The sequence below is a fragment of the Labrus bergylta genome, chromosome 18 (assembly GCF_963930695.1).
Source record: "Labrus bergylta chromosome 18, fLabBer1.1, whole genome shotgun sequence".
In the NCBI taxonomy this organism is placed as follows: domain Eukaryota; kingdom Metazoa; phylum Chordata; class Actinopteri; order Labriformes; family Labridae; genus Labrus; species Labrus bergylta.
In genome coordinates, this window is record NC_089212.1 from 8704811 (window position 1) to 8724251 (window position 19441).

General features: G+C 45.7%; 1 protein-coding gene across 1 annotated transcript in view; it reads right to left on the minus strand.

Annotated features, from left to right (window-relative positions):
* Window positions 1-551: 551 nt before the first annotated feature.
* The window catches only part of sptbn5 (spectrin, beta, non-erythrocytic 5), a 44422-nt gene continuing 25532 nt past the window's right edge, over window positions 552-19441 (minus strand). The window contains exons 46-80 of the mRNA XM_020641965.3: window positions 19138-19326; window positions 18811-18966; window positions 18290-18481; window positions 18122-18217; window positions 17860-17981; window positions 17669-17783; window positions 17471-17584; window positions 16673-16794; window positions 16390-16552; window positions 16097-16285; window positions 15838-15915; window positions 15534-15706; window positions 14800-14890; window positions 14574-14720; window positions 14337-14471; window positions 13986-14153; window positions 13371-13459; window positions 12878-13064; window positions 12707-12775; window positions 12441-12584; window positions 12161-12357; window positions 11807-12011; window positions 11474-11653; window positions 11240-11395; window positions 10882-11099; window positions 10535-10724; window positions 10270-10446; window positions 9823-9930; window positions 8727-9569; window positions 8523-8591; window positions 8270-8353; window positions 8056-8147; window positions 7792-7908; window positions 3331-3536; window positions 552-3245 (exon numbers count right to left, since the gene is read on the minus strand). Coding sequence (XP_020497621.2) covers window positions 3103-3245; window positions 3331-3536; window positions 7792-7908; window positions 8056-8147; window positions 8270-8353; window positions 8523-8591; window positions 8727-9569; window positions 9823-9930; window positions 10270-10446; window positions 10535-10724; window positions 10882-11099; window positions 11240-11395; window positions 11474-11653; window positions 11807-12011; window positions 12161-12357; window positions 12441-12584; window positions 12707-12775; window positions 12878-13064; window positions 13371-13459; window positions 13986-14153; window positions 14337-14471; window positions 14574-14720; window positions 14800-14890; window positions 15534-15706; window positions 15838-15915; window positions 16097-16285; window positions 16390-16552; window positions 16673-16794; window positions 17471-17584; window positions 17669-17783; window positions 17860-17981; window positions 18122-18217; window positions 18290-18481; window positions 18811-18966; window positions 19138-19326 — 5724 coding nt within the window. The 3' untranslated portion in view covers window positions 552-3102. The remainder of the gene's footprint in view (window positions 3246-3330; window positions 3537-7791; window positions 7909-8055; window positions 8148-8269; window positions 8354-8522; window positions 8592-8726; window positions 9570-9822; window positions 9931-10269; window positions 10447-10534; window positions 10725-10881; window positions 11100-11239; window positions 11396-11473; window positions 11654-11806; window positions 12012-12160; window positions 12358-12440; window positions 12585-12706; window positions 12776-12877; window positions 13065-13370; window positions 13460-13985; window positions 14154-14336; window positions 14472-14573; window positions 14721-14799; window positions 14891-15533; window positions 15707-15837; window positions 15916-16096; window positions 16286-16389; window positions 16553-16672; window positions 16795-17470; window positions 17585-17668; window positions 17784-17859; window positions 17982-18121; window positions 18218-18289; window positions 18482-18810; window positions 18967-19137; window positions 19327-19441) is intronic.

A 19441-nucleotide genomic window follows, 5' to 3' on the forward strand; every position in this document is an offset into this window, starting at 1 on the left:
GGTCCAAGGATGCTAACACTACCAGATATGAAAATCATGACTCATCACAGACTGCAGGATTTTATTAAGATGATCGAGATCTGCGGAGGAACGCATCCCCTCATGTGACCTCACAGAAACTTTGAGGCGGAGGTTAAAACGTTCGTGCAGAGAGGAAGAAGCATAACAAATAAGTGTTTGAGCTAAGAGATGTCTGGGGAGACGAGGACAACATGGATCGTCTGTTCTTCAATGAGAGCTGGAGGTCAGATTGGAACTGTCAGATTCATCGCAGGTGTCCAGCTTGCCTGTGCGGGATTCGTCTTGCCGCTGGTCTCCACTCCTGTCCTCTTACAACTTCCTCCAGATCCTTTCATGACGTAATCCTCAAGAAATCCTAAATATAAAACATTTTTAAAATAAATTAGTTCATCCATGACGATTTCCGATCAGATTTGGGCCGTTCAGATTGGATCAACACATGCATGCTTTGTGTTTTGTTGTTGCACGTTCTTTCCACACCACACAAACAGGAAGGAGAAACAGAAGCACAAAAAAAGAGTAACAGGAAGTGGAATGTGGAAATATTTAATGTAAACATGGAGTGCAGGGATGTTCAGTAATCAATCAAATTAACGAGATGATCCGACAACACGCGGTGTCCCGGTGTGACGAGCAGAAACAGGAACGTCACGTTGGTCTCAATGACTCGCACTCCAACATATCAAAGACTTTAATTTGATCTCTTTAAAGCGACACGTTCTTCTTAATGATCGACTGATTGACGGCGCTGAAAGGAGGAGAGATGAGTCTGAAGATGTTTGGATTTGTTGCTCATTAATAAATAAACACGGACTCATTAAGCAAAGTTCATCTTTTTTTTTTTAAAATACTAAGCACGGCGTGAAGACGAGACCTGCAGGAAGCTTTTCTGCTCCGAAATGTGACAAATTAGTTTGGATTGATTTCCCTCCATCGACTTCTAAGAGGGAGAGAGAGAGAGAGACAGACAGAGAGAGAGTCACTTTTCAGAAGATGGAGATCTGACTTCAGAGGAACGCTCTTCAAACTCATCAGACATGAAAACCTCAGACTGTCGCTGACCTCGTTCACGCCGACGTGGCGCTGAAGCTTGCACATTTAGCGAGGTCGCTTCAGGAAGCAGAGTGATGAGACATGAAATCCACGATCTCGCCGTTTAAACCATGACAATCTGTCGGGTCGCAGCTTAACATCACGGCAAACTGAGTTGTTGATTTAAAGATACTCTGAAATCTGAGCGATCGGCGAGGAAATCAAATGTTCAAAATAGAAAATGGAAACCACTTCTGAAGGAAAGAAAAAACAGCATCTGCTTCCACCTGGCGTTTTTTACTGAGCGCCAGCGTCTTTTTTCACTTGTTCCCAATGAGTAGAGAGCGTTCACAGGAGCAGGCGGCCAGCAAGACAGAAAGCGCAGCGCTCAGGGTCTTTGGTCAGAGCGCTCAAGTTGAAAATCGCTCAACTCTTCAGAAAGGCGCTGTTGATGTCACCGGTGCTCTTTCCCAGATGTTTGATATTCCCCGTAGTTCAGCCTCCTACAGATCATGTGTTGTAGCCAGAAGTGTGGACTCCAGTCACATGACTTGGACTCGAGTCACAGATTTGATGACTTTGGACTCGACTTGAAAAATCATTAAAGACTTGCAACTCGACTTGGACTTCAACACCAATGACTCGTGACTTCACTTGGACTTGAGCCTAATGACTCGAAAATACTTGAGGTTTTAATGTTATTTTAGGTCCCACAGGCTATATAATTTCCACGATGCGCAAAACACGGACGGAATCACATTGTTTTACAATGAAAATATAATCAACTGTGTACAGAATATCGTCGGATTTGCCTCAATGTGGGTGTGATTTATTAAAAAACCCTACATTTTTACACCAAGTGTTTTTATAAAATATGAGGAGTTTTACGTGCGTTTGGTGTACGTCTTCACACACACTGTAAAAAAAGGGGGAGCAACGGTGGCCTGGGCACTAGGCATAAAACTTTTTAGAAAATAAATCAAGGCAAGTTCATTTATATTGAAAAATGTCTCAATTTCCTGACATGATCTAATAAAATGACCCAAATCAGTGATCTGATCTAATGGAACACACCATTAAACACAGAATTCAGTCAAATAAAAATGGAAAAAACTGAATTTAGGAAAAATAAACAAAACAGAGTCAGTTACACTGACTCACAAATTATTACTCTGTTAAAATGGCATTTAATTTGGTGAAGAGAGCTAAGACTTGTTTAGGAACCGAAATTCAAAGGTTAGGACTTTTGACTCAACTTGGGACTTGCCAGTCTTTACTTTTGACTTGACTCGGGACTTGAGACCAAAGACTTGAGATTTCCTTGTGACTTGCAAAACAATGACTTTGTCCCACCTCTGGTTGTAGCCACTTCCTCCTCGCTCCGCAGTAAAAAGTAACGGAGCAGTGACGGTCAGACAGCGGCAGTTGTCAACAGACGCTTTTCTTATCAGCGCTAAAACACTTCATGCAAGCGCTCCCAAGCGCAGTCAGCGCTTTTCTGCCTGGGAAGAAATGCAAGGTGGACACGGGACCTCATGTTGGTGTGTAGCAGAAGAATGAGTCCGTCACAGTCTAAATGAAACATGAATATAGTCAAAAGGAAGTGGACCACTACACGCTGCACGCAGCACAGCCCGTTTCATCCTCTGAGCTGCACGGTCGATGTGGACGTAGGAAGAGGGTCGTTGTTGCCGTCTCAGAAATCACACAAACATCCACAGTTAGCAGGATGGAGTCAGCCCGCGAGGGGTTGCCATGGTTACTTCTTCTTTCTGTGTACTCGGGCACAGAACGATGTTACTGATGTGAACGCAGACCAGCGGGGGAGAGGAGGGGGAGGGCGGAGCTTAAGGTGAGATTAAAGTCAGTAATACATTAGACGTTTGTTTTTTGGTTATGTTTCAGTATCTAACTTGATCAGATTTGTAGTTGAATGTTTCCTCTGCAGCACTTTGTGAACACGTTAAATAAAACACTTTATAAATGAAGGCTTTCAGGACACCTCCCCCGACGTCTGAAAGCGTTTAGTGCACAGTTTGTCCGTCAGCTCTACTTCTTAATGAAAAACTTCCTGAAGACATTCCTCTTGGTCTTGCTCTGGTTGTCGTCTGACACCTGGGGGGTCACAGCAGAGGGGTCCTGGGTGTCGGGGGGCGGAGGAGGAGCCACTGAAGGGGCCTGGACTTGCTGACCTGCAGAGCGATGAATTAAAAACAGATTCACTAAGATGATCACCTGGTCTTTTAAACAACATGCTAACCTGCTGCGCCGTCTCACCTGTGGACCGGACCTCCCCCTCCTCCTGCCCCTCAGAGTAGCGGTGTTTGTTGTAGTACGTGTGGGGGGGTTTGGGAGGAGGAGTCCCCTCGGTGGACGATTGTCTCTCCAGGCTCTCAGCTCTCCTGTCAAATGTCCGGCTCGAGGCGGAATCGTCCGGAGCCTCGGCTAACTTCTCCAAACTCAGGTTGACCGAAGACGCTCTCCTGAACGACAACAAAGCAAAATGAATTCAGGAAACTCACCTGCTGCTAAATGTCCAGAGAGCAACAAGGGAACTATGAACTAAAGCTGCAGGAAAACTCTGGTACACTGTCTAAACTGCACATAAACATGGACATGTTTTTGTGCAATTTGTGCGACCGTGTGCAGGAGTTTGTCTGCCATTCCTGATCAGAGTAATTCCTCTCGGCAGCAGAGATTGTATCGTTTGAAACACTTGATATCCTGTAAGTACTCAGAGATTGGGACGACATTCCTGTGTACCTGTACTTTATGATTGCATTAGTCATGTTGGCTCTGGACTTCCGGTCAAGCATGAGTGCATGTTAGACGGTCTCATCGCAGCTCCTGCTGATTTTGATATTATTATTATTCTGCAAACTTTTGAAAAGTATTTTCCTGACCCATGGTTACGTAAGACTTCACAGACTGTAACCATGCCAAAAGCAGCGCAGAAAACAAAAGGTTTGTCTACATGTCTGTCGGCTAACTCTACAGCGAGTCTAGTTAGCCAATCTGACGAACGGCCCTCCACGACAGCAGCTGCAGACTTCCAGGGTGACATCGAGTCGCTTGCAAACTTTCAGAAATAGTGTGGGGCTGCTATTTCAGGTCTACAGTAGGTGGTTGATGTGCATGGGAAAAAGATTCAGGATGTAGAGGAGTCCCTTACCGATGCCTGTGACCAGCTCTCGGGACTGGCCGAGATGGTGACGCGACTATCAAAAGAAAACGAGGCCATGAAAAAACAACTCGACTATCTGAGTAACTACACGTGAAGAGAGAACATCCGCATAATTGGCCTGCCCGAATCTGCAGAGATGCCCGAACCGGCTAATTTCGTCAGTAACCTCCTTCGTGAAGTTTTTGACCCTAATGCTTTTGAGATGCCCATCATCATTGACCGAGCCCACCAGACCGTCGCGCCCAGGCCGCCAGCAGGGGACAGGCCAAGGCCACTTTTGGTTCGTATGCACAGCTACAGAGTACGCGAGCTGGTGCTGCGTCTCGCCAGTCGCCACGAGGGGCCGATCTTGTACCAGGGTAAGCGGATTCACGTCAGCCCGGAGGTGGCCTGGCTTCGCTTCTCGTTCACCGTTGTGAAGTGCAGGCTCCATCAGGCTAACATCTCTTTCCGCCTCTACCATCCCACTCGTCTGGTTTTCGTGTGGATCAACGATAAGGTGAGCTTCACTAGCTCGTCTGAGGCTCTGGACTTTATTAACAAGCACATACCGACACGACGACCAGGGGGGATTCTGCTAGCACCGCTGTTATGTGACTATCTGGTGCTGAGCTGTCTTGCTAAACATAATCTGTTTGCCTAAGTTAGTTACTTCCTAGGCTAAGTTACACTACTTTCTTTTAACAAACTGTTTCTGCTCAGCATACTGTTTATGGGCTGTTTTTCGGACTAGTCTGGTTTCCGACTATTTTTCTCTTGGCTAATGATCCATTCATTTTCATCTATGCCACGACGATGTAGCCCCGATATATTTTTCAATTTGTGTTCCCTCTTCGGTCGGCTAGAATTATTTTGCTTCCACACTGGTAACTGTTTTCATTGGTCACGAACTGTCCAAAGAGACTTCCCTTCCTCCCCTCTGTGGTTTGTAGTAGCGTGGTTGCTATGGGACTATTTCTGGAGCTATTTTGGCTTCATGTTCGTGTGGATTTACTGCGTTGACAAATAGTTACAATTTGGTTTGACAAGTTAAATGCACTCAATTTTTTTTTTTTGCTCACATTGTAAAACAGTTTTTTTTGTATACATAATTCAACATGTTTTTGTCATCAACCTGTCTCTTACTGTGTCTGTTTTATTGATTTTCATTATACATTTTTTGTTGTTCATGTTTATCTCTCTGCCATCCAAATTGCTCTCTACATTCTCTTTCTATGCTCAAGAGCACAATTTTTGGTCATACAGATAACCTGGTTCGTATTCTGTAATTTGAAGTTTTTTATTTATTTTTATAATATCTACAAAGGTTTGCTACTTCTACTTCTCTTGTTAATGATTCAGCGGGATGCTGCTATACACGTGTCTCTCAATGTAACTATGTCAGCAAACACTCTTACAAGTAAATTAAATACTAACTTGATCAGCTGGAATGTGAACGGTCTAAACAATCCTGTTAAAAGGAAGCGAGTCCTCGAGCACCTTCAGCAACTAGGAGCAGGTGTTGCCTTTTTACAGGAAACACACCTTCGTACATTAGACCACTTTAGGATCAGAAATGTGTGGGTGGGGCAGCTATTCCACTCCAACTTTCATTATAAAAGCAGAGGTACTGCTATTCTCATCCACAAAGATGTTCCCTTCTCCGTAACTAACTGTATTTTGGACCCTAATGGTCGCTATGTGATGGTCTTTGGCACTCTATATAATACTGCTCTTGCGCCCTTGTCAACATTTATGCCCCTAACTGGGACTTCTTCTCTACCAGACCTGGATAGACAGTCGTTGCCTCTCAACTGGAAGGTTGAGGGTCTGATCCCCAGCTGAGCAACATGTCCGATGTGTCCTTGGGCAAGACACTTAACCCCACATTGCTCCCGCTGCTTCGGTGGCGGTGTATGAATGGATTAGTACTTACTCTCTGATGTATGTCGCTTTGGATAAAAGCGTCTGCTAAGTGAATTGAATTGAATTGTCCTCTCTATTGTCTGTATTTTAGTTGTCCTTATCTTTGTTTGTTTTTGTACTCTTGTGATTTCTTCTTGATTTTTATTATTATTTGATTTGATTTTTTATTAGTTTCCTTTGTTTTACAGTCCGCATGTGGGGGTTTTGGTACGTTCTTTCCCAAACCACTAATGTTCACACTCATTTCTGTATCTACCTACTATGGATGTTTTGGTTCAAATGTGCTGTTGTGCCATCTAATTGCAACGTGAACATGCATCCAAGAAAACTAAATAAAAATAATTTTGTAAGTCATGTTGTCGTGTTTCAAACTAAATCAAATCTAAAGCCCGACGTCTGAACAGACCTGAGAGTGTGCAGGATGTGTTTTCACCTCTGTGTGCGCGCTGAATAAAAGTCACCTCATCCAAGTGTCTCATTACAGAAAAACCCGGCTGGCCGCGAGTTTCTATTCTGCGGCCTCTAACCCACCTAAGAGGTGCCCTCACCACCGAGATCGTTTTTACTTCAGGAAATTCTTCTGTGGTGTTAAAATCATTCAGACGAGGAGAAACGTAATAAAAGCAGGAACAACCGGGTGACTTTTAAAACCGACAGCCTGCAGGAAAGATTTATGAATCATTTCTTTCTGAGTTAAGATTCGTGATTGCTGCAAATTCTATTTAAAACCATCGAGTACTTTGAACACTTTCAGGGATTCACTGCCGACTTCAACGCCCGAGTATTAGAGGAAGAATGTGTGACATGTTCCACATGAATATATCAGACATCAAGTCTATCCTGTGTAAATGTGTCTCTGAGTCATGACTCTCTACAATGAGGGAGAAGCTCGAGTCCTGCTGGCTGTGTTGTTGTCAGAGCCGTGTTTACATGGACGGGACGGCCGGCTCCTCCCCTTGTGTATAAAAGATGTTTTAGTCAAGGACTAGAGAGAAGAAGAAGGACATACTCACTGATTATTTGAATGTCACATAAGTGTCTTTAGATCACGCTAATTCTGTGTCAGTTTACATGAAATGTGAAGCTACGAGCTAACTAAAGAGCGCTAACATTATGCTAACACAACAATGCAGGACACAGGATTGTAGCTCGAGCAAAGGACGATTTTGTCCGCCGCTTGTGCTTAATGGTGCTTAATTGATAACTGCTCCGTGTGAACATGAGTGGAGGGGGGTTGGAGGTGTGTCTTTGGAGGAGAGTGGAGGCTTCAGTACGGAGGAGGCGTGGCCAAACATCTACTGGATCAACAAGTCACACATTCATCCTTTAACTTTGTGTTAAAGTGTTTCGTTTTCTACATTCTCTAATGTGGTTTGAGATGTTGAGCTTTGACACCGGAGACAAACTTTATTCGTCTCACCGGAAGCTGTTTTTATGACGAGTCTCTGAGTTCAGGGTTCAGTGTCTCACTCTAGAGGAAACTTGACAGAGCTCAGGAAGTGAATTGTCTCCTCTGCAGCAACCAGACTCGTTTCCAGAACCGGGACTTGAACCAGGGATCCTGTGGTTCTCAAGTCCCCTCAGACTGAACTACTGCTTCCCCCTAAGAGTGTGTGTGTGTGTGTGTGTGTGTGTGTGTGTGTGTGTACCCTGAGTCGTCGGAGTCGCTGTTTGCAGATTCAGGGACGTTTTGGAGTTTCTTTATCCAGAGCAGCTGTAAGTCTCTGCTGGACGCCGCAAACAAGAACTGACTGCCGTCCTCCAGTCTGAAGCACAAACACAAACACACCCAACACACACAGAGAACAGTTTGTGCATAACATTTCAAATGGCTAAAATTATGATCTCAAGGAAATTAAGAGAAAAAATCCGGCAGAACGAGTGAAACATTTTAAGTCATGCCGCAGACTCACATCAGTTTGAAAGTGTGCTCCTTCCTCCTGTAGTAAATGTTCTCTCTGCAAACAGTTCCAACCAAGTTGATAGGAGGCCACATAGAGGCCATCTGTGGAAGTACAACACACACAGACAGTCACATACACACACACATGAACTGAACAGGGCTAGAGTGTTGATGTTACACCTTCTTCTTCTAGTGTTTTCTGAGTTTGATTTCTGTGTTTGTACCTCTGCAACAGCCTCTCTGTCTTTAAACAGGCTGAACATCTCTCCTTCCAGGACAGCAAACACCTCCTCCCAGTGCTCCAAACCCTGAAGAAGCAGCAGCCAATCACGGAGAGACAAGACACACTTGTTAGCCACGCCCACCAACTCTCACAGGCTGCATGCAAATGAACTTTTTTGTATTAATCTCACTTTTCCATCTCACACGGTAACATTTAAAAATCCCCCGTCCCATCTGATTTCAGACATTTCTCACCTTGTTTCCACCTTTTTTCAGTTTGATCTCCAGCGTCCCCTCCATTCTGATAGGCCGCACTGCTGTTACCTGGACAACAGCACAGGTGTAAGAATCAGTTTCCAATTAAGGTTGTCAAAACATTTAATACTTAACGATACAATCTCTGTTATTTTAATGATCGGTATTATCTAAAAGTACCAACAGAGTCCTGACGGTTTGTACCTCTGGTCTGGAGTCAAGCTCCTCCTCCGGTACTTCCTCTAACTCCCTCTGTCGCTGTGGAGGAGAAGGAGGCAGCGCTCTGGTTGGAGGAGCGAGGTAAGCTGGTGCAGCAGGTGGGGACTCAGGTGGGGTAACGTCTGTGGCAGCAGGTGGAGGATCAGGAACTTCAGGCAGGTCATGGAGGTATTTTCTTGTTGGAGGAGGAGAGGATCTGTGAGCGACAGGAGGAGGAGGAGGAGGAGGCTCAGTGGGAGCAACAAGCGCTCTGATTGGTGGAGGAGATTTAGGTGGCGTAGTCAGATTCTCAGAGTGACGCTCAATTGTTTGTTCTGTGGAGGAGAGTCTGGGTTTGGGAGCCAGAGGAGGTTTAGATCTGGGTCTGGGTCGTGGCTCCTCCTCAGGAGAAGAGACGGAGGTGTGAGGGGAGGAGGGGGGTTTGGGAGGAGGAGACTCAGGACGGGCTTTAGAGGAGGACTCTGAGCGGCTGATTTGACCCCTCCTGGACTTCAGAGTCGGGCTGGAGCTGGGACTTTCAGAAGAACTGCTCGACTCGTCTTCTGCCTCCACAGACTTCCTGCTCGCACTGAAGCTTCTCCTCGAGTCTGAGAGGAGAGACGGACTCGGTGTGGAGCTCGCCGAGGTTGTCAGGCTGGTTTTCCTATCGAGCACAGACGGCATGACCGTCCTGCTGCTGCTGACTCGACGGACGATGTCTCTAGGGGAAGAGATCTTTGACGGCTTTGGATCTGAAGGTTTCCTCCGAAGAGATGAAACTCTGGCTGGAAGTTTTCTGTCCTCAGATTCCACGTTTTCTTTTCCAACAAGGTTCAATCTCTTCTCCCTCTGAAAGGATAAAAAAAAAACTCTAATTAAAGTTAAACTCTAGTTTCTTTAAACCCAGTGTTTACTGTTTTTATTTAATTTTCTATTTATTCATAAAATTGCTGCGTGCGCGACACAGGTAGAGCGAGAGAGAGAGCGAGAGCGAGAGAGAGAGAGAGAGAGAGAGAGAGAGAGAGCGCACGCCTGCGCTTTATCTCTCTCCCCGCCCAGCTCAGTGCATCTACAGTTTGTTTATCTTTACATCCCGACTAACCTGCGTTTTCTTCTTCTGCAGAGCGATAAAGCGGTCGCTCTGGGCCTGGATCATGGCCTCCAAGTCCTCCTGCCTCTTCAGCAGCTCCATAACGTCCGACACAGAATCCTGAGGGGAACCAAAGACACGATTAAGGACAAATTTGATTCAGTTTTTATCAGTGATCGGCCCAAAAGTGAAGCAAAATTACAGCCAGTAGAGGTCATTGATCGTTTTTATCATCAAAAATGCACGCTGTCTCAATTACATACATGTGTTTAATGAAACATTGCAAATGTATTTTTGCAGTTCATTGCTCTCTGTCTCATGAAGATCTGAAGAGTTTTTCAATACTATTAATCACTAATTGACAGAGACAGTATCTTTTTTATTACATGTGATATCTAAAAGTGTCGAAAACATTTACACCTAAAGTTCTGCACCATCTTCAATCTGGTCCGGACTTACCCCGTAGTCCTCGGCCATCAGTGTGTTTTCGTAGGAGCTCAGCCAGCGCTCCGCCTGCTGCAGCTCTCTCTGCAGGAGTGAGATCTCCAGCTCCTCCTCATACAGCAGCCTGGTTTCCTCCCAAACCTTCTGCAGCTGCACCTCCAGCTCCTCCAGCTCACACACACGCTCCTCCACCTCAGAGGAGGACAGGAAATGACAAAGATCAGGATGTGAAGTAACAGCAGATCTCTTCTTAGATGTTTGTGTCTGTCGTGTTTCTCACCTCCTTGGACATGAAGTTTCCCTCCTCCATCAGACGCCTCCCCTCCTCCTTCACAGCCTGGGATTTGATGAGCTGTCTGTCCATCTGCACGCGGTACTCCTCGTGCTTTTTAATGAGCTGCTCCAGGTCGGTCCCTTCCACGCTGAGCGCCTCCCCTCGTACCAGAGACAGCATCTCCCTCAGCCAGGCCCTGAGACAACACAGACATCAGACTGAACCTGCAGGACTGTGGGCTTTAGATACTTTTCATCCTGTCTGTTGTTGATTTAAATTATTATTAACAATTCAGGGTTTCCTTCATCAAATAAAATTAAATATAAGAGGCGTTTAACAAGAATTAAACCTACATAAGTTCAGTCAGGTGTGATAAGTATTTCTGCACGTCTTCAGCCTGGCCCAGTCTGGCCCTGCGTTGGGAGGTTTTGTCCTGGATACTGCTCCAGCAGAGCTCCAGCTCCTCCAGCCTCTGAGCCACAGCAGGTCGAGCCTGAGGCTGTCGTCTGCTCAGAGACTGGCCCTCCTCTCTGCTCCTCTTCAGCTCCTCAGAGATCAGAAGCAGGTCTCTCTGAAGGAGGAGAGAAACAACAGACGGAGAGTTTCATGAAAGTTACGAAACATCTGGTGGATTCAGTGAATGAAAAAACAAATCCTTAAAACCAAACCCTCAAACAGTTAGAGTCACTTATTAAATGTTTTTTATTTTACCTCCAGCGTCTCGTGTTGTCTCAGCAGAGTCTTGATGGAGTGCAGGTCGTGGTCATGGTCCTCTGAGTCCAGAACAGCCTCCTTCTCAGCCATCCAGCCCTTCAGCTCTTCCACGTCGTGATTAAACTGATGGATCTCCCTCGCTGACTGCAGATCCTGCAGGAGAGAGACAGACTGTTACTCTCCTCTCCTCCGCAGGTACTACACCTGTTTGTCCTGATCTCCATGTCCTACCTGCTCTCTGGTCCTGATGCTGCTGTTCAGGTCCTCCCAAAGACCGCTCAGGGCGTCGTCTCTCCTCCGGGCCTGATCGTCCTGCCGCAGACCTCTGCACAGCTGCTGCACCGAGGTCAGTCTGCTCCGACCCAGACCCGACATCTCTGACACCAGAACCTCCAACTTCTTCTGAAGCACCTGCAGACGGATGGATAAAATGTGAAGAAGAAGCAGAAGAAGAAGTAGCTAGATGACGAGCTTTCAGATCATCATAGCACCCGTGAAATCTTGACATTATGAGTTCTTATAATCATATACTTCAGAAAAGTCAACTAGTGTCATATGACCCACTTCTACATCCTCCAGATCTTGTCCGATGTCTTTGGACTCTGCCAGAGTCTTTTTGGAGGTCAGCCATGTTTGTAGTTCTTTAGCTTCTCTCTCAAACACGTAGAGGCGGAGCTGATCCTCCAGGGCTGCTCGACGAGCGGTCGAGAGTCGGAGGAGAGTCTCGAAGCGTTCAAGGACATCCAGGAGAGACTCAGAAACCAAGTGGCTGAGACAGACGGAGACACAATAACTGATTAAAAACATTTGGAAATTTCTGACGATTAAAACCAAACAAAAAAAATCAAGTCCAAAACAAACATATTTAGTCCTTATGGAGACCATTTGTACAGGTAACCATCTGGAGTGTCAGTTTACCTGTTGGGATGTCCGAGGTGCTGCAGCGAGGCTCCTCCCTCCTGCAGCCTCTCCACCGTCCTCCTCTGGTTCTCCAGCTCCACGTCCACAGAGTCCAGATTCCTCAACAGAGTCTCCGTCGTCTCCTCGCTCCTCCCACAGTCCCGAGACTCCAAACCTGTCTGCTGCTCGTCCACCCACAGCTGCAGCTCAGACACCTCCACGCACAAACAGAGACATGTTAGACACAACAATAACAAAAAAATCCTCTGATGTATTTGTGTTTATGTCGGAGTGTCACCTCAGCGAGGAAGGTGTGGATGCTGAGCGCCTCCTGCAGGAGTTTCCCTTTCCTCTCCGCTTCCCTCATCAGCTTCTCGTGGAGACTCTTCAGCTCCTCCAGACGCTCTCGGATGTCGTGGGACGCAAAGTGACGAGCTCTGACCTGCGACAGAGGACAGAATAAAACCGTTAACAGACACCTTGTTATCCTCTGTGCCTTTACAACATACAGTACATTGACTTAAGAATGGAGTTAGTTTCTAGCTCTTAACTACGGCTCCTCACCAGACTATGCCCCGCCTCCTGAACAGCCTGAACCAATGGGGCGCGGCCTGAGATTTCCTGCATCGCAGCCTGAAAAGAAAAAAAAAATTGTCTTGTGTTTTTTGTCCCTCATTTCTCAAACTGTTAAATACAGTTTACCAGAATCTTTAATAACTGAACAGCAGTGTGTACCTGATGTTTGTGGAGCAACTGCTGGGTGCTGCTCAGCGAGCTCCCCCACTCTTTAGCCATGATGGAGGGCAGTCTGTCGCCCAGCCACGACACCTCCTCCTCCACGTCTCTGTAGAACTGGAACAGAACCTGCCAGGCCTCCAGGGTGTCCCTCCGATTCTGCAGGGGCTCCGCCAGACTGTTATATCTGACAGAGTACAACACACACAAACACCATTTGATTTACAGACTATTTGTGTTTATAACAAAGTTCAACATAAAGGAAAGGTCAACTTTTTAGGTCTTTATTTGTTGTTTTCTATCAGTTCTAGCATCAGTTTTAAAAAGAAACTCAAGAATTCAATCTAGACTGAAAATTGACCCGTTAAACTAAATCTTTGTACCATTTAAAACAGAATTACCGGTACCCTTTGTCATTGCTTTCAGAAGGAAAAAGGGATTCACACGTTCGTCTCAGCCTTTCCTCTCATTAATCAAAGAACAGTTCTCTGACCTGTTGATGGTGTGCGACACTCGGATCTGGATCTCTTCAGCCAGGAAGTTCCCCTGAGAGTGGAAGCTCTTTGCTGTTTCTACCAGAGCCTGTTAAATAACAAAGAATAGGATCAATTCAAGACACTACACACAGGGATAAACAGTGCTAAATTAAAGCCTGGTCTCAAATTCAGGCCAGGATGGTAAATGTATATTGTATATTTCTGACGACTCAAAGCGCCTTTGGTCACACCTACACGTTCACACACTGATGGTAGAGGCTGATATGTAAAGAGTCCATGATTTTTTCTGGTTTGCAACAAGTGTAAATTTGACAAACTGTTTTGACATATATTGTATTGAATTTTCGTAAATTCTGAATGATGTGTAGCCGCTGTTGGACTGCTCAGAGCTGGAGTCCAGGCTGACCAAGACTCTGTTTGATAAAGACAGACGACTACAGCAAAGACCAGCTGGCCACACCAAGTCTCATCACCAAACACCAGGAACAACACACACACACACAATATGGAGGAGTGCCACAGGGAACCATCTGAGGTCCTAAAATGTTTTGGTTAAATACTGATCACCAACAGTGAAACTAAGCAAAGAAGCTTAGCGGCAAAGAAAATACCTGCATTCTGTCCCTGTGTCCGTCCACCTCCTCCTCCAGCCCCTGCAGCGCCTTCAGGAGTCTGTTGACGGACGGCAGGTCGCTTCCACAGTCCTCATTAGTCAGCTCCCTCTCTACTGAGTCCACACACTGCTCCATGTCATCAAGGGAACGCTGGAACTGCAGTGCCTGAACACAACACACACGGCGACTGTTTGAAACCCATTTTACTGACACTGTTTCACTCGATGACACAAGAGAACCATATATCCTATCGCAGGTTAGTTTAGAGACATTTCATTAATATGTTATTATAATTAAACTGCAGTATAAGTAAAACACACTCCAGTGTGTTGTGTGAGTTTATCGTACCTGGTAGGCCTCCTGCAGTCGGGTTTTCTTTTCCTTACAGTTCTGGATCAGAGCGTCCCAGCTCTCCGTCAGCTCTCGGAGTCGAGGTCGAACCTTCACTTCAGCTGAATGAGACTCCAGAAGCTTCTCTCCTTCCTGCACGCAGACGTGACATCATCACCCACAACAAATTCACTCACTAGTATTAATAGCACATTGTTAAAAAAGTTGTGCATTAGAAATATAAAACAGACTCGCCTTGGTGAGTGCATCGACTCTGTATCGGTTAGCGAGGATCTCGGCCTCAAAGCTTTGATGTTTCAGCAGTTTGGCCTGCAGGTTGGTTGGTTCCCTCCAGTTCTCATCCAAGGCCACCGCGTTACGCTCGTACAGCCACACACACACCTGGAAAACACACATTAAAAAAACTGATTAGAGCAGGAAACAAGGAGACAAATACAGGAAAAGAAAGCTTAATCATTACCTGGTAGCTGCTGGATAAAAACTGTTGCAACTGCAGAGATCGCTCCAGAGCTTTGTGACGAGATCTGCTCTGCTGCTGCAGCTGGCTCCGCCTACACACAGGTGTTCACACAGACAGACAGGTCAACATGGGCCCTTTTCTGACTGCTTTTTCCACTCAAAAATGCCATAACTAAGCTCAGTTGTCATCACGTCTTTGTACATTCATATTGATTCAGCGACATACACACACAGTCAGACATGCACACACACACACAGCACTCTGTGAACCCAGCTAGCTCCGCTGAAACGTCTCGTTAGCCTCTGTAACGCCTCTGTTACTACCTCGGAAGACGGTACAGAGGGGGGATCACTTTGTCCCCCATTACGCCTCCGTAACATTCAGATTGAAGAAGAAATGTTGCCAATGTTTGTGTATAAATTAGACAGCGTGCTGGAGTTTGCCTCCAGTTATTGGTGATTAAAGCGATAAATTACCCGATATTTGGTGTCTAGGGCTACTTCTTTTGTTGCCGTGGTAACTACACACGCATCGAAACTAGAATCCTTCAAAGTTAAAAATTCTGTATACATAAAGTAGAAGCACTCCTGCAGAAGGGACTATATAACATTCATGTGTTCATCGCTGCAATGTCAAAGCTGGTAGAGGAGAGCGTCGTTAGTATTTTATAAACTAGCTGTGGATTCATCTCAGTCAGTCTTTAAAAGAAGCGCTGACAAAAAAAGTACAAGCACCTGGTGTTGAGCGCTCTGCTCTTTGCTCTGATGTTGTCAGAGTCGTAGTGTTTCTGTTTGATCATCTTCTGGGCCAGTTCCTCCACCTGCTCCAGCTGGTCCACCTGAGCCTCCAGAGCCTCTTCAAACTGAGCATGCTTCCTTTGCAGAGTCTCCACCTCTGTCACCGAGCTCTGCACCAACACAAGAGGAGATGCTAAGGCGCACTAGCTTTCATAGAGATTCCCTAAATAAAGCAGCTCTTTTGGTATTTTGCACAAAGTTTAAGTTTCTCTGCAGAGGGCTGACAGGTGAGTGTTTTTACCCCCAGGTCCTGGTTGGACAGGAAGGCCTCCTTGTTACTCAGCCAGCTCTCACACTGCTCGACGGAGGACAAGAACACCTGCAGGAGGGAGAAAAGGTCAGATGGACTCAGTTCTGCTCAGCAAGATCTAAAATATTTTTTTGTATATCTATAAACTCGCCATGCCTTAATGAGCTGCATCTAAAACCAAACTGAATGTACGAACATTCTGTTGAAGTATTCAAATCAGCGTTATATTGTAATGTAGTTCTTTTATCACCTGCAGGGTTCGGGCCTGCTCCAGAGTCGTGCTTCGGTTCAGCCAGGCTCGGTCCAGTCCAGATTTGGCTTCCTCCAGCTGGTTCAGAGCCTTCTGGATCTCTGCCTTCAAACTGCAACCAGACCGGATGAGCCCTAGACCATAGTCCCGAACGGAGTCTGTGCGCTCAGCACGGGCATCAATCTCCGTCTGTAAATACAAACAGCAGAATTCAAATTAATTTTGTTTATTTCACATCTGATCTATAGCAGAACTCAACCACACACAGTCTGCATTTTAAAGACGCCTCTCACCTTCCAGTCCTGATGCTCCCTGATGAGCCGGTCGGCCATGGCTCGGGTATTTGGAAGTCCTTTTTCTGCCATCTCACTGCTCTGTTTGACACTCCACTCCAGCAGGAGGCGCTGGTTGGCTTTGAACAGCTGCAGCTGATGAGCCTCCTGCAGCTTCTCCTTCCTGAGCAAACAACGTGTCACATGAGTCCGTTTGCTTTTCTCATCTTTCTTTGGCAAAATAATCAACCGCAATTAAATCAATCAAATTAAGTCTACATTATTTAAACTCTTTCTCCCTCACCTTTGTTTCACCTCCTTATCCAGAGTCTTGAGCACTTTCTGGACCTCCTTCTGTTTGTCCTTCAGCTTGTCGCTCATCCCGGATCGATCCCTCAGGTGGTCTGACACCTCCCTCTCCAGCACCTGAGAGGATGAGAAGGACAAGCTTTACTCTACAGGCAGACACTCTGATTGATATTTAATCAGCTCATGTTCTTATGTTTCTTTTTATTACAATTCAAACAGGGGAAAAAAAAGTCCCCACAGAGTGACGCTGTCAAAGGTGCGTTAAGTGCAAACTCTTTATAAAAACTGTACAAATATGTTTGCAACGTTTCGATGCAGAAACCTGGCCAAAGTATTAGTGCAATTTAGACAGTGATCTCTCTCGTCTGAATATGGCTGAAGATCTGAAGTTTTTCGATACAATGAAAAAACATGGTATCAAACTTTTTATTTCAGTTTTGACATTTAAATACTTCCCCCGGTTTAAGAAAAGAAACATCAGCTATTAGACAACCAATGCCAACACCGGGGTCGGAAAGAATTATGAGTTGGATTCTTTCAATTTAAGCTGCTTTGTAGGAGGTGATTCATGCTGCTGATGTTTTGTGCAAAACAGGTTACAAAACATCTCTCTATCACCTCTGTTAGAGATGGATAAATACATTTGATCCAACTTAAATCACAAAACTTTAAATCCAAATTTTCTTCCAGCAAGTCGCATCAATGTTATGTCTTTAGCTGCAGATCCATAAACCCCTAAATGGTCTTAGTTCAGAAGCTCTTGAGAATTTTACAATAAATCCTTCAAACCCACCTTCGACCTCTCCTGGATGACCCCGGCCTCTCGCTCGGTTTCCTCGTGGCGTCTGATGAGGTTCTCCACGCTGTCCACATCTACACCACAGTCCTGACCTTGCAGCAGCAACATCTTCAGAAGGAGACATCACAACAGTGTTATATGTATGTTTGTCTGAACAGATTAGCCAGTTTAAGTTAATATTAGATGACTGACCTTCTCGTTGGCTCTGTCTCTGACCTCCTCCAGCTCCCTAATGAGGCCATGGACCACCAGTGCCCCCTCCAACTTCTTCTTGTAATTGTTCAGATCTACATGAAACTTACTCCACCTGAAAGACACGAGGTATCGAGTGTAAAACAGAGAAAAGGAGCCACAGGAGGGGATGTTCGATATGAGTTAGTAACCTGTCATTGAGCTGCTGTCTCCTCTGTCTCACAGTCTTCAGCTCTTCATCACTCTGTCTCTTCTCCAGTCGAGCTGCCAGCCTGTTGATGGCCATGATGTGAGCGTCGTCCACCGTCACATCCTACAAAGTGAAGAAACCTTCAGCTCATTTTGATGTGATAGTGCTCTTCTGCATACGGCGACTAAGGGTCAACTAAGGTCTGTCTAACTTGATTTAAAATCATATGCAAGACATTTATAAGACCATCACTGATGCCTCACCCCGTCTCCCGTTCCCCTGAACTCGCTGAGTTTCTTCAGCAGCTGAACTCCATGTTCATAATCCTTCCCAACATCTCCAACATTAATCATCACCTCCTGAAACACAGACAGGTCAGAAAGAGCCATTACACAGTAGAAACACAATCCCTCAATGCATCGCTCTCCTACCTTCTGTCTGATCCAGGCCTCCACCTCCTCCACCTTCTGCAGGAACTCCAGGAAGTCTCTGTTATCTTCCAGTGCTTTCCCTCGGACAGCCAACGCCTTCTTCAGCTCCTCCCAGTGGAGCTCCAGGGCTGCTGCACTCCTCTTCACCTCCTTGGACCTCGGATGACGAAGTGAGACCAGCTTCTCTCCGGCCTGTAAGTACCGAACGAAAAACACAGTCCTTTTTTAGATTACTTAAATTTCTTCCTTTCTTTCCTGAAAGCCCGCTCAATCCTCAATCCTTGCACAAAATCCGGTAACATTTCTGAACCTTGTCCGACAACATGGTTCTTCAGCTTCTCAGAACACCACCCTCTGCTTGTCAACAAATACAAATTGTCTATGAGGGGAAAGTCTTAACAGTACTGCGTGTTTTACGACAGTAGAGTTGCACTCAAAGACCTTTGATGGGCGCAAAAGGGCACCAGACAGAATTCCTACATACTGATACTTTAATCTTCACGCTTGTTACAGTTCCTTACCAGCAACACAGAAGTGATGATCTCACTGTGAGCGAGGATCTCGGCCTCAAACACCTGATGTTTCTGGAGAAGCTTCATCTTTGCCTGCAGGTTACTGAGGTCAGCTTTACCGTCCTCTGCCATCTTCTGCATCCGCTCAGAAACCCACTCCTCAGCCTGACAGACAGACAGACATCTTTATTTTTGTTATATTCTAGCACCTAATAAGGAGCAACCTTTCTTAGAAATGAAGAGCTATTACTAATTTGAAATTCCACCAAGCTGTTATCTGATATCAGTCTTCTTTGATTAATTGTGATACATAAATGTCATCAGTTATCTGTGTACCTCTGCAACATCTCTGTTGAAGATACAGAGCATCTTTGAGAGCTCCAGCGCTTCCCTGCGTTTGACGGACAGCTCTTTGATCCTATCACGTCGCTGGAGGAGGGCCTTGAGTTTGGATTTCACTCGTCCGCGCTTCTCTCTGCTCAGCTGCAACTTCAGCCGCTCAGACAGCTCCTTCAGAGAGGACAGCTGCACCAATCACAGGAGAGGAAGAAAATAAAAACTTGAGCTTTCAAATTCAAGTGAAACATGATGATCAAGGCATAAAGTAAGACGTGCAGGGGGATATGGTAGACCATATGGT